Here is a 17,236-nt window from a genome sequence, read left to right on the forward strand (position 1 = left end):
AGTGGTTAAGAGTCCGCCTGCCGATGCAGGGGGTGCGGGTTCGTGCCCTGGTCCGGGAGGATCCTGCGTGCCGCGGAGCGGCTGGGCCTGTGAGCCGTGGCCGCTGGGCCTGCGCGTCCGGAGCCTGTGCTCCGCAACGGGAGAGGCCACGGCAGTGAGAGGCTCGCATACCGCAAAAAATAAATAAATTAAAAAAAAAAAAAAAAAGATGCTCACTGAACTTGGGAGAAGAATTGATGAACTCAAGTGAGAACTTCAACAAAGAGAAAATATAAAAAAGAACCAATGAGAACTGAAGAATACAATGACCGAAGTGAAAATAACAGTACAGACAATCAACAGATTAGAGAATGCAGAAGAATGAATCAGCTATCTGGAAGACAAGGTAGCAGAAATCACCCAATTAAAACAGAAAAGATTGAAAAACAATGAGGATAGTTTAAGGGATCTCTGGGACAAAGTCATGCATACTAACTTTCCCATAATAGGGATTCCAGAAGGAGAAGAGTGAGAGAGAAAAGAATAGAAAACCTATTTGAAGAAATAATGGCTGAAAACTTCCCTAACTTGTCAAAGGAAAAGACATCCAAATACAGAAAGCATAGAGTCCCATAAAAAATGAACCAAAAGAGACCCACACCAAGACACATTATAATTTAAATGTCAAAAGTTAAAGAGAAACAGAGAATCTTAAAAGCAGCAAGTGAAAAACAACTAGTTACATACAAGAGAACCCCTATAAGATGATCAGAGGATTTTTCAGCAGAAACTTCACATGCCAGAAGCGACTGGAACAACATATTGAAAGTGCTGGAAAAAACAACCGAACAACCAAGAATACTCTACCTGGCAAGATTATAATTCAGAAGTGAAGGATAGAGTTTCCCAGATGAACAAAGCCAAAGGAGTTCATCACCACTAAACTGACCCTATAAGTAATGTTTAAAGGGACTTCTTTAAATGGAAAAGAAAAGGCCAAAACTAGAAATAAGAAAATTATGAAAGAAAAAAATCTCACTGGTAGAGACAAACACATAATAAAGGTAGTGGATCACCCACTATAAAGCTGGTATGAAGGTTATATACAGTCTACGAGAGACTCAGTTGTTCAAATCTAAAGACACACAAAGAGTAAAAATGAAGAGATGGAAAAATATTCCATGCAAATGGAAATGAAACGCTGGGGGTAGCAATACTTGTATCAGATAAAACAGACTTTAAAACAAAGACAAAGAAAGGCATTTCATAATGATAAAGTGACTTGTGTCAGATAAAACAGACTTTAAAACAAAGACAAAGAAAGGCATTTCATAATGATAAAGTAATCAATGATCTTTTAAGTGGGTGCTACTTTAACAAAAGTCAGCTATTGTCAATAAACCAATTCAACACAAGCAAATCTGATACTGGACTGCAAGTTAATGTTAAGAATGTGATTAGGACTTCTTTGGATTTGTAAACCATGTTTTTGGTAGCTTTACAAATATAATAATTATAAAGTATTCGGGAGACAGGATAAATCAATTCTGGATTACAACTTATGATACTGTGAATTAAAAGAAGTCTAATAAAAAGTTTATTGAGTATTTTTCTCTGAATACTCTCATTCTTTAAAATTATTGTCATTAAATAAATGAAGAGCCCAAGAGTATCAAATCATTTGCAGTGAAGATCCCAAATCCCTGATACTGTTGGGATCATATGTGTTATTTAATTTTTAAAAGAGGTTTAATGTTCACAAGAAAATTGAGAGGAAGGTACAGTTTCTCCATAAACTACTGCTCCCACAAATGCAATGCCCCCCCATTATCAGCATCACTCCCAAATGCGTATTAAATTTCAGTTTTTTTTCAGATTTTGAGATAATGCCTATTATACATGGACATAAACTGTGTATTATGTAATAACTCCTGTGGGGTTGGGGCAGCATCCCACAATCTAAAATTAACATTTCTACAACTAAATGGATAAATAGTTAGAGAGTGGGATATTTAAAAAGGGCTATAAATATCAGTTCAAATTAGGTCATGCTGTCAAAGGAGTTGTGGATCTGGATCACTCTTGTAAAATGTTATCATCAATTTGCTGATGCTGTGGTGCCTGGTAGATATTCAGTAAATTAGGAAAATCACTTCCTAATTGGTTTCAAAGTGAAAGCTGATTACAGTAAGTCCCTTACATGTGAATGAGTCCCATTCCAAGAGAGCATTCATTAAGTCCAACAAAGTTAGCCTAGGTACCCAACTAACACAATCAGCTATATAGTACTGTATTGTAATAGGTTTATAATACTTTTCACACAAATAAAACATAAAAAACAAACACAAAAAATACAGAAAATATTTTTAATCTTACAGTACAGTATCTTGAAAAGTACAGTAGTATAGTACAATAGCTGGCATACAGGGGCTGGCATTGAGTCAATAGGCAAGAGTTACTACTGACTGGAGGAGGGAGAGGAGGTGGGAGATGGTAGAGCTGAAGGATCATCAGCAATAGGAGATGGAGGGCAAACTACAATTTCACTCACGCCTGATGTTGATGGCACAGGTTCTGGTTCCTTGCTGGATTCAACTCCATCTATCCTCTTGAAAACACGATCCAGTGATGTCTGGGTAGTAGCATTTCGCATCTTTGAAAGTTTGCAATTTGAAGGTTCGTATGTAGGGGACTTACTCTATTTCCCTTAGGCAGACACAGGGCTTTCTGTGTCACATAGTTAGCCATCCCCCTTAAATGAATGGATTAGATGTAGTTTCTGTTTGTTTATTCTTGAAAAAACTATGTGAACAACAAAAGGATGTAAATGGTACCTTGCAGATCAGACATAGTCAATAAATGGCCATTTCAAAACAAAAACAAACAAAAAACTTGTTGGGATTTTGACTGTAATGAATGTATAGATCAGAATTTGGAGACTGGACATCTTAACATATTGAGTTGCTCATTCCATGAACACAGTGTATCTTTCTTTTTATTCAAGTCTTTGATTTCTTTCATGTAGATTTTAGCTTACAGATTTCACGCATATTTTGTTAGATGTATTACCTAAGTATTTTATTTTTGTTTGTTGGGTGCTACTGTAAATGGTATTTAAAAAAAAAATTCCACTTCCAATGGTTCATTGTAGGTATAAAGAAATATGATGGACTTTCGTACACTTTGTATCCTGTGACCTTGCTAAACTCCAGCAGTTTTGTAGGTTTTTTTAGGTTTCCTCCATAGATAATCATGTTGTGACAGGTGAAATGAATCTAAAGACCCATGTTTAAAATAAAATGACAAAATACCATTTCAAATAATGTAGTTCTAGCATATACCCATTATATACCAAACAATGCTCTACTGGTCTAGTGATACTTAAAAAAGAGGTGACAACAAGATATCAAATATCTGTTTTATATTTGTCTGAAGTAAGCAACTATAGGAAAAGCAAATATAAGAAAGATTGGACTGCTATATAATGCCATAGACCAGGTGGCTTGTTTCTCATTGTTCTGCAGGCTGGGAAATCCAAGATCAAGTTGGCAGATGATTTGGTTCCTGGTGAGGACCTATTTCCTGGCTTGTGGATATCCCCCTTCTTGATGTGTGTGCACATGGACATTTCTCTGTCTTTCACTTTTAAAATCCCATCATGAGGGTCCCAACTTCATGACCTAATCTAAACCTATTTACTTTCCAAAGGCCTTACCTCTAAATACCATCTCACTGAGGGGTGGGTTTCAATATATGAATTTTGGAGGGATACAAATATTTAGTCCATAACAGGCAGTAAACAAGTAAGCCCCAAAAGAAGCAGTAGTGAAACCAATTAGAAATGAGGGTGTCATTTTAAACTGATTCTCAAAGTCAAAGTTGGAATTCACTTCCCAGTTTAGACATAAATGTATGAAAAAAAGAGCTGGCCTTCTTTAGGTCTTTCCACTCATGCATGAATACAAACTATCAAATTTCTGCATTTTGATTTTGTCAATGAGCTGATTTTTAAGACCATGTTTATAGTGTCTTATGTGGGTCAATGATGAAATATTTCCTTAAAGAACAAATCACTCACCAGTAAGCAGGCTGGGATAAAACCTTCATCTGTACAGTGTTCTGCATATTCTTTTAAATTTGAACTTTCCAAAATAAAAGCCTGGCAGGTAGAAATAAGGTTCTCTTGTTGTAAGTAACCTAAAGGAAAAATAAAATGTAACTCAGTAATTTCAGTAAATGCTGAACTTTCAATTAAAACTGCTGTTGAAAATACTACAGCAATTTCATATCATAAACGTAACTTCGAGTGAACATGATGGGATTCTAGTCTTGCCTGAAACACCAGTTTGTGCTGCAGTACAAAGCAGAATTCATAAAACAGCTGTTCGAAAAGAAAAACTCTAGCTAATATGCTATAAAGCCATAGTAAACAAAACAGTATGGTACTGGCATAAAAACAGACAAATACATCAGTGCAACAGAATTGAGACACTAGAAAAAATTCGCAGCATAAATGGTCAACTAAATTTGACAAGGGAGCCAAGAATACTCAATGGAGAAAAATCCATCTCTTCAACAAATGGTGCTAGAAAAATTGGATATTCACACGTAAAAGAGGGAAACTAGACCCTTATCTTACACCACTCACAAAAATTAACTTGAAATGGATTAAAGACTTAAACATAAGACCTGAAAGCAAGAAACTCCTAGAAGAAAACAGGAAAAAAGCCCTTTGACATGGGTCTTGGCAATGATTTTCTGGATTTGACACCTAATGCACAAGTTACAAAATAAAAAATAAACAAGTTGGAATATATCAAATTAAAAAGCTTCTGCAGAGCAAAAGAAACCCATCAACAAAATGAAAAAAACTATGGAATGGGAAAAATATTTCCACATATCTATCTATTAGGGGTTAATAACCCAAATAAATAAAGAACTCATAAAATTCAAGAGCAAGAAACCAAGTTATCCAATTAAAAAGTGGCAAAAGATCTGAACAAACATTTCTCCAAAGAAGATACATAGGGCTTCCCTGGTGGCACAGTGGTAAAGAATCTGCCTGCCAATGCAGGGGACACAGGTTTGAGCCCTGGTCCGGGAAGATCCCACATGCCGCGGAGCAACTAAGCCCGTGCGCCACAATTACTGAGCCCGCGTGCCTAAAGCCCGTGTGCCTAGAGCCCGTGCTCTGCAACAAGAGAAGCCACCGCAACATGAAGCCCGCGCACCACAACGGAGAGTAGCCCCAGCTCACTGCAACTAGAGAAAGGCTGCGTGCAGCAATGAAGACCCAACGCAGTCAAAAATAAATTAATTAAAATAAATAAATTAAAAAAAAAAAAAAGAAGATACATAAAAGGCCAACAGGTACATGAAACGATGCTCAATATCACTAGCCATTAGGAAATGCAAATCAAAATCACAATGAGATATCATCTCATGCCTGTTAGAATGGCCATCACCAAAAAGACAACAGAAAACAAATGCTGGAGAGGATGTGTAAAACAAGGAACCCTTGTGTACTGTTCATGAGATTGAAAACTGATACAGCCACTATGGAAAACAGTATGGAGGATCCTCAAAAAATTAAAAATAGAACTACAATATGATCCAGCAATTCCACTTCTGGGAATATATCCAAAGGAAAGAAAAACCACTATCTTGAAAAGATATCTGTGCCCCCTGTGTTCATAGCAGCATTATTTACAATAGCCAAGGCATGGAAACAAAGCTAAGTGTCCACTGATGAATGTATGGATAAATAAGTTGTGGTGTATATATACACACAATGGAGTATTATTCAGCCATTAATTTAAAAAATGAAATCTTGGCATTTGGGACAACACGGATGGACCTTGAGAGTATTATGGTAAGTGAAATAACTTAGGCCAAGACAGACAAATGCTATATGATCTCACTCATATGTGGAACCTTAAAAACAAAAACAAAAAAACCCCAACTGAACTCACAGAAAAAGAGACCATATTTGTGGTTACCAGAGGCAGGGGATGGAAAGAGGGGCAATCAGAAAATCGTGGTCAGAAGGTACAAATTTCCAGTTACAAGATAAATACAGTTGACCCCTGAACAATGCTGGGGCTAAGGGTATCGACCCTCCACACAGTCGAAAAATCCATGTATAACTATAGTTGGCCCTCCAAATCCGAGGTCCACATACGCAGATTCAACCAACTATGGATTGTGTAGTACTGTAGTATGTGTTTGTTGAAAAAAAAATCCACATGTAAGTGGACCCGCACAGTTCAAATCTGTGTTGTTTAAGGGCCAACTGTAAATACTAGGCACTGTAAGTACATTGCAATATAGTAAGTGACTATACTTAACGCTGCTGTATGATATATATGAAAATTGTTAGGAGATTTAATCGATCCTAAGAGTTCTTCTCATCACAAGGAAAAAAAAATTTTTCTCTTTTTATTGTATTTATGTGAGATGAAAGAGGCTAACTGAACTTACTGTGGCAATCATTTCACAATATATGTGTCAAACCATTATGCTGTACACCTTAAACTTATACAGGGATGCATATCAATTATATCTCAATAAAACTGGAAAAAACCAAAACCCCCAGAAACTCTAGTTAACCCAGAAAAATAAGGTGTTTGATAAAGTGCAATTACTGCACAGTAATGCTTACAGGAGAAACAATAAAGTAACAATAAATAACAAGAGAACCAATAAGTGATAATAAATGTTCTACTCCGTAACCTCCATATTAACTAGGTGAGTAGATGGTATAAATTAACTTATTGGATTATGAAAAAAATTACATTCTCTCAACATTGCAATTTACCTGTATATTTCACTTACTTGCCTAATGGTTTAAAAAAACAATTAAAGAAAAGACCTACTTTGTATGAAATGTAAGAAAGGTACTCCTTTGCTTTTTAATTTCTGCCCTTTGGGAACCAAAGCATTAACTATGTCAACCAGAACTTTAACATTCACACCTAACTGACATTTATGAAACAATATAATGTACCAGTGCTTTGTACTTTCATATACATGAACACCGTCTTGACTAGCGTCCTATCCTTGTTTTTTTATTTCTTAGCATCACTGGGGTTCAACTAACCAACTCTATAAGCAGTAGTATAGCAGAAAAAGAAAACTAGATAGGCTATCAGGAGACAAGGTTCTTATTCTATTATGTTAAGATAAGAATTGTGGCTTTAAGGAAAAAAAGCACTTAAATTCTTCCAGAGTAAGATACTTCATCTATGAGGCATCACACCTGCCTTGACTTGTGAATCAAATCTGGTTAAGTTATTTCCTTGTGTAAAGCTGAAGGGTTCACATCACTTCCCACAGCTCTCAGTTTAAACTTCTAAATCCTGAGCAGCTTCAGCAGGAATGGAAGAGTAAGGACCTCCAAAAGTCCTCTTCTCTATAAAAGTAATGAGAACACTGCACAAATTATTAAACTTTTACAGAACTCTGAAAATAATCATTGTCTTGCAAAAAAATCTGTGAGCATTTATTAAGAAAAATAGCTGAATGTCAGTAAGGACAATGAACACTGTGGCATTTTAACTTCCTCTATTCTCATGCTCATCTCTCCATTTGAGTGGTATACTTGAAAATCAACAGCCTGCAAATGCAGTGAAAACCAGCAGCCCAGTAGAAAATGGACAGATCAGATGAAGCTGGAATCTTTCCCAAGTCCCATTCCCAGAAACTATTATTTGATTTGTGTGACAACTCCATGTAAAACCTCACTTGCATGGCTTGTCTTTGAATTGAATCAAAGTTCACCCTGTGTAAACCTTCTCCTTGGAGGTGTTTTTGTTAAATCAATCAGCAGAAACTGGTTAACACTACAGCTGCCTGTGGCAGAGATAATGGTTGGGACAAACAACAAGCTAAACAAACAAACAAACTCAAAAAAGAAAAGCTGGGGAATGAGTAGTCTGTAAGGGGATTTTAAAAGCTCTGACATACTACTGGGACACTAGAAGGCCATGTGCAAATGTAGGGTAGCATGTGTATTCAGAAAAGATCTGACAAAGCCCTAAGCACTCACCTCTGGCTGACCATAAGCCTCTGACAAGCAGGAAGTGAAGGCTAAGGCAAAGCTGTCAAATGCTTAGCTGAATGTTGAAGCATATCCCAATGTACACACAGTCCCCTAGCAAACAGTGGGAGATTTACTGACTCCAAGCATTTAAGGAAATCATTGTCCAATCATAGAATATAAACTCAAAGAATATAAACTTTATATAATTAGTTCAGGAGATTAATTGTTAAAAAAAATCCTGCTAAACAACAAAAAAGAGCAATAACAAACATGAAGGAGGGAAGTGAATCAGATTACAGGAGTTGTCACATTCTACCACTATAACAATTGAAACCTTTTAAAGTTTTCAATTTTCAATAAGAAATTATGAGACATGCAGAAAAACAAGAAAGTATGGTTAATAAACAAGGGGAAAATATGCGGTCAGTAGAAACTGTCACTAAGGAAGCCAAGGCACTAGACTTAAAACTTTCAGCTTTTAAAAATAAGGTCTGAGAACTAAAGAAAACTATGCCTAAATATCTAAACAAAATTATGAGAACATCTATCAAAAAGAAATAAAAGAGAAAGAAATTAAAAGAAAAAAACATGTAGAAATTCTGGAGTTGAAAACAAAAAACATAGTAACTGAAGTACAAAATTTGCCAATAAATAGAAGATTTGAGGAGAAAGATCAAAGAATCAGGGCACTTGAACACAGATCAAATGAGAATATCCAGTATGAGGAACAGAAACAAAAAAAGAATGATGAAAGTGAACAGTCTCAGAGACCTGTGAAACTTTTTCAAATGTACCAACATAAGCATATGTTCTGGGGGTCCCAGAATGAACAGAGAGACAGAAAAGGGTAGAAAGAATATTTGAAGAAATAATGGCTGAGAACACCCAAAATTTTAGGAAACTATAATCAATCTACTTATTCAGGAAACTCAAAAAACTACAAGTAGGATAAACTCAAAGAGATCCATAGCTAGACATATCATAAATTGTCAAAAGAGAGAATCTTGAAAGTGGAAAGAGAAATGGCTTATAACATACAAGGGATCCTCCATAAGATTAACAGCTGAGTTCTCATTAGAAACCATGAAGGCCAGAGGCAGTGAGATGACATATTAAAAGTGCTGACAGAAAAAAGTCACCAAGAATTCTATTATCTAGCATGACTTCTTCAAAATTAAGAAACTAAGATAGTCCCAGATTAAAAACACTGAAATAATCTGTTGCTAACAGACTTGCCCTATATGAAATATTAAAGGGAGTCCTTCAGACTAAAATGAAAGTCAAATCCACACTAAAAAATTAATGAAAAATGGTAAAGGTAACTACACAGGCAAGAATAAAATAGTATAAATGATATTTGTTTGTAATCCTTTTTCTCCTCTGTGCTTTAAAAGACAACTGCAGGGACTTCCCTGGCACTCCAGTGGTTAAGACTCTGTGCTTCCAATGCAGGGGGTGTGGGTTCCACCCCTGGTTGGGGAACTAAGATCCCACATGCTATGTGGCCAAAAAAAAAAAATTATAAAATAAAATAAAAATAAATAAATAAAAAAGGGGGAAATGTTAAAAAAAAAAGACAACTGCATACAGCAACAATTATAAATCTGTCTGATGGGCATACAATATATGAAGATGTACTTTATATTACTTTAACAGCAAAAAGAAGGGGAAAGGGAATGGAATTATAAAGGGGTAAAATTTTTAATATACTATTGAAACTAAGTTGATATTAATCCAAATAGAATTGTTTTAAGTTAACTGTAATCTCTAAGCAATCATGAAGAAAATAACTTAAACGTAAAAAATAAAAAGGAAACAACAATGAAATTAGAATGTTAAACTGGATCTATTCAATACAAAAAAGGCAGTACTAGAGGAATAGCATAAAAACAAAAAAAATAAGATGTATAGCCAACAAACACATGAAAGAATGCTCAACATCATTAATCATTAGAGAACTGTAAATCAAAACTACAATGAGATATCATCTCACACCGGTCAGAATGGCCATCATCAAAAACTCTAGAAACAATAAATGCTGGAGAGGGTGTGGAGAAAAGGGAACCCTCTTGCACTGCTGGTGGGAATGTAAATTGATACAGCCACTATGGAGAACAGTATGGAGGTTCCTTAAAAAACTACAAATAGAACTACCATATGACCCCACAATCCCACTACTGGGCATATACCCTGAGAAAACCATAATTCGAAAAGAGTCATGTACCAAAATGTTCACTGCAGCTCTATTTAAAATAACCAGGACATGGAAGCAACCTAAGTGTCCATCAACAGATGAACGGATAAAGAAGATGTGGCACATATATACAATGGAATATTACTCAACCATAAAAAGAAATGAAACTGAGTTATTTGTAATGAGGTGGATAGACCTGGAGTCTGTCATACAGAGTGAAGTCAGAAGGAGAAAAACAAATACTGTATGCTAACACATACATATGGAATCTAAGAAAAAAAAATGTCATGAAGAGACTATGGGTAGGACGGGAATAAAACAGAGACCTACTAAAGCATGGACTTGAGGATATGGGGAGGGGGAAGAGTAAGCTGTGACGAAGTGAGAGAGTGGCGTGGACATATATATACTACCAAATGTAAAATAGATAGTGGGAAGCAGCCACATAGCACAGGGAGATCAGCTCCATGCTTTGTGACCACGTAGAGGGGTGGGATAGGAAGGGTGGGAGATCCAAGAGGGAAGAGATATGGGAACATGTGTATATATATAATTGATTGATTCACTTTGTTATAAAGCAGAAACTAACACAACATTGTAAAACAGTTATACTCCAATAAAGATGGTAAAGAAAAAAAAAGATGTATAGACTACAAATAATTAAATGGCAGACAAAATCCACACCTAATCAGTAATTACATTTAATGGCAACGGATTAAGCACCTAATTAAAAAGCAGAGACTCACAGAATGAATAAAAATATGATCCAACTATATGTTCTTGACAATAGACATACTTTAAAGACACAAATTCATTGAAAAATAAAAGGATGGAAAAAGATACACCATCCAGACAGTAACCTAATGACAGCTGGAGAGGCTACACCAGTATTAGACAAAGTGGACATTAAGACAAGTGAACATCATATTCAGTGGTGAAAGACTCAAAGCTTTCCCCACAAGATGAAGGACAAGACAAAGATGTCTGCTCTTGCCACTTCTATGCAACATTGTATTGAAAGTTCTAGCCTGGGCAAGACATCATCTAATCTGAAAATAGAGATATCTGACTCTTTCCTTTCCAATCTGGATGCTTGTCATTTCAATTTCTCTCCTAACTGCCCTGTCTTTAATAAATGAAAAAAGACTGAAATCATACTGAGTATGGAATGAAATGAGAAATCAGAAACAATGGGAAATTCACAAATATGTGGAAATTAAACACTCTCCTAAATAATCAAAGGGTCAAAGAGTACATAAATAGGTAGAAAATATTTTAAGATAAATGCAAACAAAAATACAACATACCAAAACTTATGGGATACAGGTAAAGCATTGCTTATTTGTATACGTATAGCTATAAATACCTGTATTAAAAAGATGAAAGATCTCAAATCCATAACCTATCTTGCACTTTAAGAAACTAGAAATAGAGCAAACTAAACCCAAAGGAAGCAGAGGGAAGGAAATAATGGATATTAGAGAGAGAAAAGAAAAAGAAATAGAGAGTTAAAAAATAGAGAAAAATCAATGAAACCAAAAGTCAGTCCTCTGTTTCCAGATGACATGATGTCACATATAGAAAATTTTAAATGACTTCAGCAAGGCTGTGGGATACAAGATGCACATACAGGAATCAACTGTATATCTATACATTGCAATGAACAATCCAAAAATGAAATTAAGAAAACAATTCTATTTAAAATAGCATTAAAAAGAATACTTAGAAATAAGTTTAACAAAATAAGACTACACTAAAAACTAAAAAACACTGAAAGATGTTAAATAAGACTAAATAAATGGGAAGATATCTTGGGTTCATGGACCCGAAGAATATCAATACTCCCAAAGTTGACCTACACACACAAAACAATCCCTATCAAAACCCCACCTGCCTTTTTTGCAGAAATTAATAAACTGATCCTAAAATTTGTAAGGAAATACAAGGGACACAGAGTAGCAAAACAATCTCGAAAACAAAAAAACTGGAGGACTCACATTTACCTATTTCAAAACATATTACAAAGCTATAGTAATCAAGATAACTGTGTACTGGCATAAGGATAGACATGTAGATCAGTTGAACAGAATTAACAGTCTAAGCTTTTATGGTCAATTGATTTTTTAGAAAAGTACCACATCACTTCAATGGGGGAAAGAATAGTCTTTTCACAACTCGTGCTGGGACAACTGGATAGCCACCTGCAAAAAATTGAAGTTGGACCCTTTCTTCATGCTAAATACAAAAAGTAACTCAAAATGAATCAAAGACCTAAATATAAGAGCTGAAATGATAACTTTTAGAAAAAAATCACAGGTGTAAATTTTTTTGACCTTGGATTAGATAATGGTTTCTTACATATGGCATCTAAAGAATAAGCAACCAAAGAAAAAAATAAATTGAACTTTATCAAAATTAAAAACTTTTGTACTTCCAAAGATACTATCAAGAAAGTGAAAAGACAACCAATAAAATGGAAGAAAGTATTTGCAAATCATATACCTGATAAGGGACCAGAATCGAGAATATATTAAAAAACTCTTGCAGGACAATAATAACAAGACAAATAACCCAATTAAAAAATGCCCAAAAGATCTGAACAGACCTTTCTCCAAAGAAGATACACAAACTGCTAATAAGCACATGAAAAGAGGCTCAACTTCATTGGTCATTAGGAAAATGTAAAAGCAAAAGCACCATGAGATATACTAATTCATACCCATTAGGATACCTAGAATTAAAAGACAGACAGTAGTTAGTATTGGCAAAAATGTGGAGAAATTGGAAACCTCATAGATTGCTGGTGGGAACATAAAATGGTACAGCCACTTTTGAAAACCATATGTTAAGTTCTCTAAAATAGTAAACACAGAATTACCATACAACCAAGCTATTCCACTCCTAGGAATATATCTAAGGGAACTGAAATCATATGCCCAAACAAAACTTGTACACAAATGTTCACAGCAGCATTTTTAATAATAGCCCCTAAGTGGAAACAACCTACTGTTCATCAATGGACAAACAAAATGTGGTATATCCATACAACAGAATATTATTCAGCCATAAGAAGGAATTATCTATATTTGTTGAAACATTGATGAATCTTGAAAACACTGGGAAATTCAAGAAGTCAGACACAAAAGGCCACATGCTGTATAATCATATTTACATGAAATGTCCAGAATAGGAAAATCTATAGGCAGAAAGTAGATTACTAGTTGCCAGAAGATGGGAAAAGGGAGAAATCGGGAGTGACTGTTAACAAGTATGGGGTTTCTTTCTGGGGTGATAAAATGTTCTGGAATTAAGATAATGGTGATGATATCACAACATGTACTAAAACCTACTGAAATTTACACTTTGTGGTATGTGAATTATATCTCAATGAGAAAAAATCCTATATTCTTAATATGTCATATGAGGCTCTACTTGTTTTATATCCTAATTTCCTCTTTAGCCTTATGTCTTGTCATTCTGTTTTTCCTAGCCAAACTGGTCTTTCAATTCCACGAATACATGAATTTTTTTAAAAAAACTGAAATATAGTTGATTTACAATGTTGTGTTAATTTCTGCTGTACAGCAAAGTGATTCAGTTATATATAAATACACACACACACACATTTAAAACATTCTTTTCCATTATGGTTATCACAGGATATTGAATATAGTTCCCTGTGCTGTATGGTAGCACCTTATTGTTTATACAACAATCTCCCAATCCATCCCCTCCTCCCCCCTGCAACCACAAGTCTGTTCTCTATGTCTGAGAGTTTTTCTGTTTTGTAAATAGGTTCATTTATGTCATATTTTAGATTCCACATATAAGTGATATCCTATGGTACTTGTCTTTTTCTTTTTGACTTACTTTACTTAGTATGATAATCTCCAAGTCCATCCATGTTGCTGCAAATGGCATTATTTCATTCTTTCTTATGGCTGAGTAGTATTCCATTGTATACATGTACCACATCTTTATTCAGTCATCTGTTGATGGACATTTAGGTTGTTTCCATGTCTTGGCTATTGTGAATAGTGCTGCTGTGAACACACAGGTGCATGTATCTTTTTGAATTATCGTTTTGTCTGTTTATATGCCCAGAAGCGGGACTACTGGATCATATGGCAACTTTAATTTTAGTTGAGGAACCTCCATACTGTTTTCCATAGTGGCTGCACCAACTTATATTCTCACTAACAGTGTAGGAGGGTTCCCCTTTTTCCACACCCTCTCCAACATTTGTTATTTGTAGACTTTTTAATATGGCCATTCTGACTGATGTGAGGTGGTACTTCATTGTAGTTTTGATTTCTATTTAATAATTAGTGATGTTGAGCATGTTCTCAATACATGAATGCTCTTATTTCAAGGCTACTGTATACTTTATTGCCTTTGCTTCGGCAGCTTAACTTTTCTTAGCCTAGCTACTTCCAACTCATTCTTCAGGTCTACTGTAATTATCACTTCCGCAGAGAATCTTTTTTTGAATTCCCTATGTACCGAAATCCTACTACCGGATACTAGATTCCCTTTGTAGTATATTTACCTCAGTGTTGGTATAATAGTTAATAACTAGTAAGGCAATTATTACTAAGGTCTTTCCCAGCTTTAAAATTATAAAGGTCTACCCTCTTCACCTGGAATGATATCTTCAACCAGGCCCTTCAAGTCAAAAAATTGAGAGGGCCTACAAAGTTATTATATACGAGCATTATAAAAAGGAAAGGGCAAGGAAATTGTCATCCCATTTTAGGGAATGCCCTACCTGGGATTTGGGAACCAATTCACCAGTTTGTACTCATAGTTGATGAATCAGTTTTCCAACCTCTTGCTAATCAATGCTACAGGGAGAAACGAACATACAAAAAAAAAAACCACAAAACAAAACAACCAGAGACATTGTCGTTTGGAGTGTGAGAAAGCATTTAGAAATCAGAAGAAACCTTTCATTTCAGATACTACCACTTCAATATCCCCTTCACTGAAAATATAAAATCACCTTCAAATGTGGATCAAAGATAGATTGCTATTTTCCTTGTTTTTTTCATTTTTCACAAATAAACAACCCAATATAAACCCCAATAAAACTATAGCCAGCTGAAAAGAAATCATTTTTTATGACTGGCTTTCTAACAGTTACATTATTTGGAATAAGTAAGTCACCTGCCACTAGGATTTCATGAAGTTAGAATTTTAAATGTCTATATAAATCACCAGAATCATTCATGGAATCAGGGCAGTTAGAGCTTTTTCTTTACATGCTTCAAGATTTAAATTGAAGACCCCAAACAGTTTCTTTTCACGGTAGAAAGTTTCAAAAGTACTAATCACCCAGATATATTGATAACCACTTGGGACTTCTAACAGCTGGTGGTATGAAATCTAATTCCTTAAAGTGGATTTGCATTTTTCTAGACCAAGTATTCTCAAAAAGAATGACATAGCCCCAAGGGGGGTGAAAATTGGTACTGGTGAGGAAGGGGAATGAATAAAATATAACTTTTTATGCATAAATCACAGATATACATACAATATATAAACAGTATATTTCTAACATTAAAATTTCATGCAAGGGGCAATTAGGGGAAAAAAAAAGTCTAAAAATACTTCCTATGGGTATGATAACGAAATAAAGGTTGAGAAACGCTGCCCAAGACAGAATATAGTGATATGCAGTTAAGCTTTCTAGAAAAATATGGTGGTAATTCCCTGGTGGTCCAGTGGTTAGGACTCCGTGCTTTCACTGCCGAGGGTCAGGGAATTAGTGGCGCAGCCAAAAAAATAAAAAGGGATCACCGAAGACCAGATAGTTTTTGGCTTCTCATAAGATATTATACTTTTGTATAGTATACATTTGAGAAAAGGCTTTGTTAAAAGGCTAGATTGCTTCTACAACAGTGTTTAAAAGTTATGATACATTTTTAAATAGCAATATCTGATATATCTTTTCTGCTCTCAAAAAAAATGCCCACCTTTGGGCTATCTAGAATTCCCATTTTGGATTAGACTTGATGTATTCTGCTTTACTTTTGTCTGGGAAGTTCCAAAGTAATGTGGTAAAGCAACAGTTGACTGCTTTCATGCTCATTTATTATTACACTTACAGTTAACCAGTTATTTGCCTACGAAAAGCTTATTTATCATTAAGTACCTGATTGTAACCAATTCTCAATCAATAATGGGGGAAATTTTAGGTACAAATTATTCTAAATCTAAAATGTTACAATGAAAATACACAATGGGGGCCAATTATCTTTTATTATAATAATACAAATAGTTACTCTTCAATCAAAATTAGTTAAATTTGTTTCTCCTTTTTATTCCTTAAAAAAAATCTTTAGGGCTTCCCTGGTGGCGCAGTGGTTGACAGTCCCCTGCCGATGCAGGGGACACGGGTTCGTGCCCCGGTCCGGGAGGATCCCACATGCTGCAGAGCGGCTGGGCCCGTGAGCCGTGGCCGCTGAGCTTGCGCGTCCGGAGCCTGTGCTCCGCAACGGGAGAGGCCACAACAGTGAGGCCCGCATACCACAAAAAAAAAAAAAAAAAAAATCTTTAAAATAAAATAACTACATCTTTTGTGTAAACTTACTGAACAATGTTCAAATAGGTAATTTGAATGTCCTTTTTTCTTAATCTTGTCTTCTGCCTTCTTTTCAGTGGAGGTAGTAATGAGTAACAAAATAGACTGAAGGGAAAACATAATTGAAAAAGAGAAGGAAAGACAAAATCCTAGCTATATCTAGGGTTTTTGAATTTTAGGACCTAGGATGCCAACAGTCTGCCCCTCTCTTCTTCCTATTTATATAGAGAGAAAGATAAAAAGAGATACACCTTATGAAGAAAGCAAGAGACAGCAAACCCCCCTACCTGAAAATATTTCCTTCACATATTCTAATAATTTCCCCCAAATATCAGTAGTTTAAGATCTTTAAAAAATGTAAATAATTCTTGGGAAGACTTAACTTGCAGTGCTTTATATTACTAGATCCACAAATAACAAAGAAAATCTCTCGATAAAG

General features: G+C 35.2%; 1 protein-coding gene across 2 annotated transcripts in view; it reads right to left on the bottom strand.

Annotated features, from left to right (window-relative positions):
- Positions 1-17,236, bottom strand: part of NPAT (nuclear protein, coactivator of histone transcription) — a 61,664-nt gene that overhangs the window by 40,166 nt on the left and 4,262 nt on the right. Inside the window, exon 2 of one of the 2 annotated variants that reach the window (XM_059068536.2) lies at positions 4,058-4,176. In XM_059068536.2, coding sequence (XP_058924519.1) covers positions 4,058-4,176 — 119 coding nt within the window. Of the gene's footprint in view, positions 1-4,057; positions 4,177-17,236 lie in introns of those variants that run through there. The other variant, XM_067038885.1, reaches the window with a different exon arrangement.

The sequence above is a fragment of the Kogia breviceps genome, chromosome 7 (assembly GCF_026419965.1).
Source record: "Kogia breviceps isolate mKogBre1 chromosome 7, mKogBre1 haplotype 1, whole genome shotgun sequence".
Taxonomy (NCBI): Eukaryota; Metazoa; Chordata; class Mammalia; order Artiodactyla; family Physeteridae; genus Kogia; species Kogia breviceps.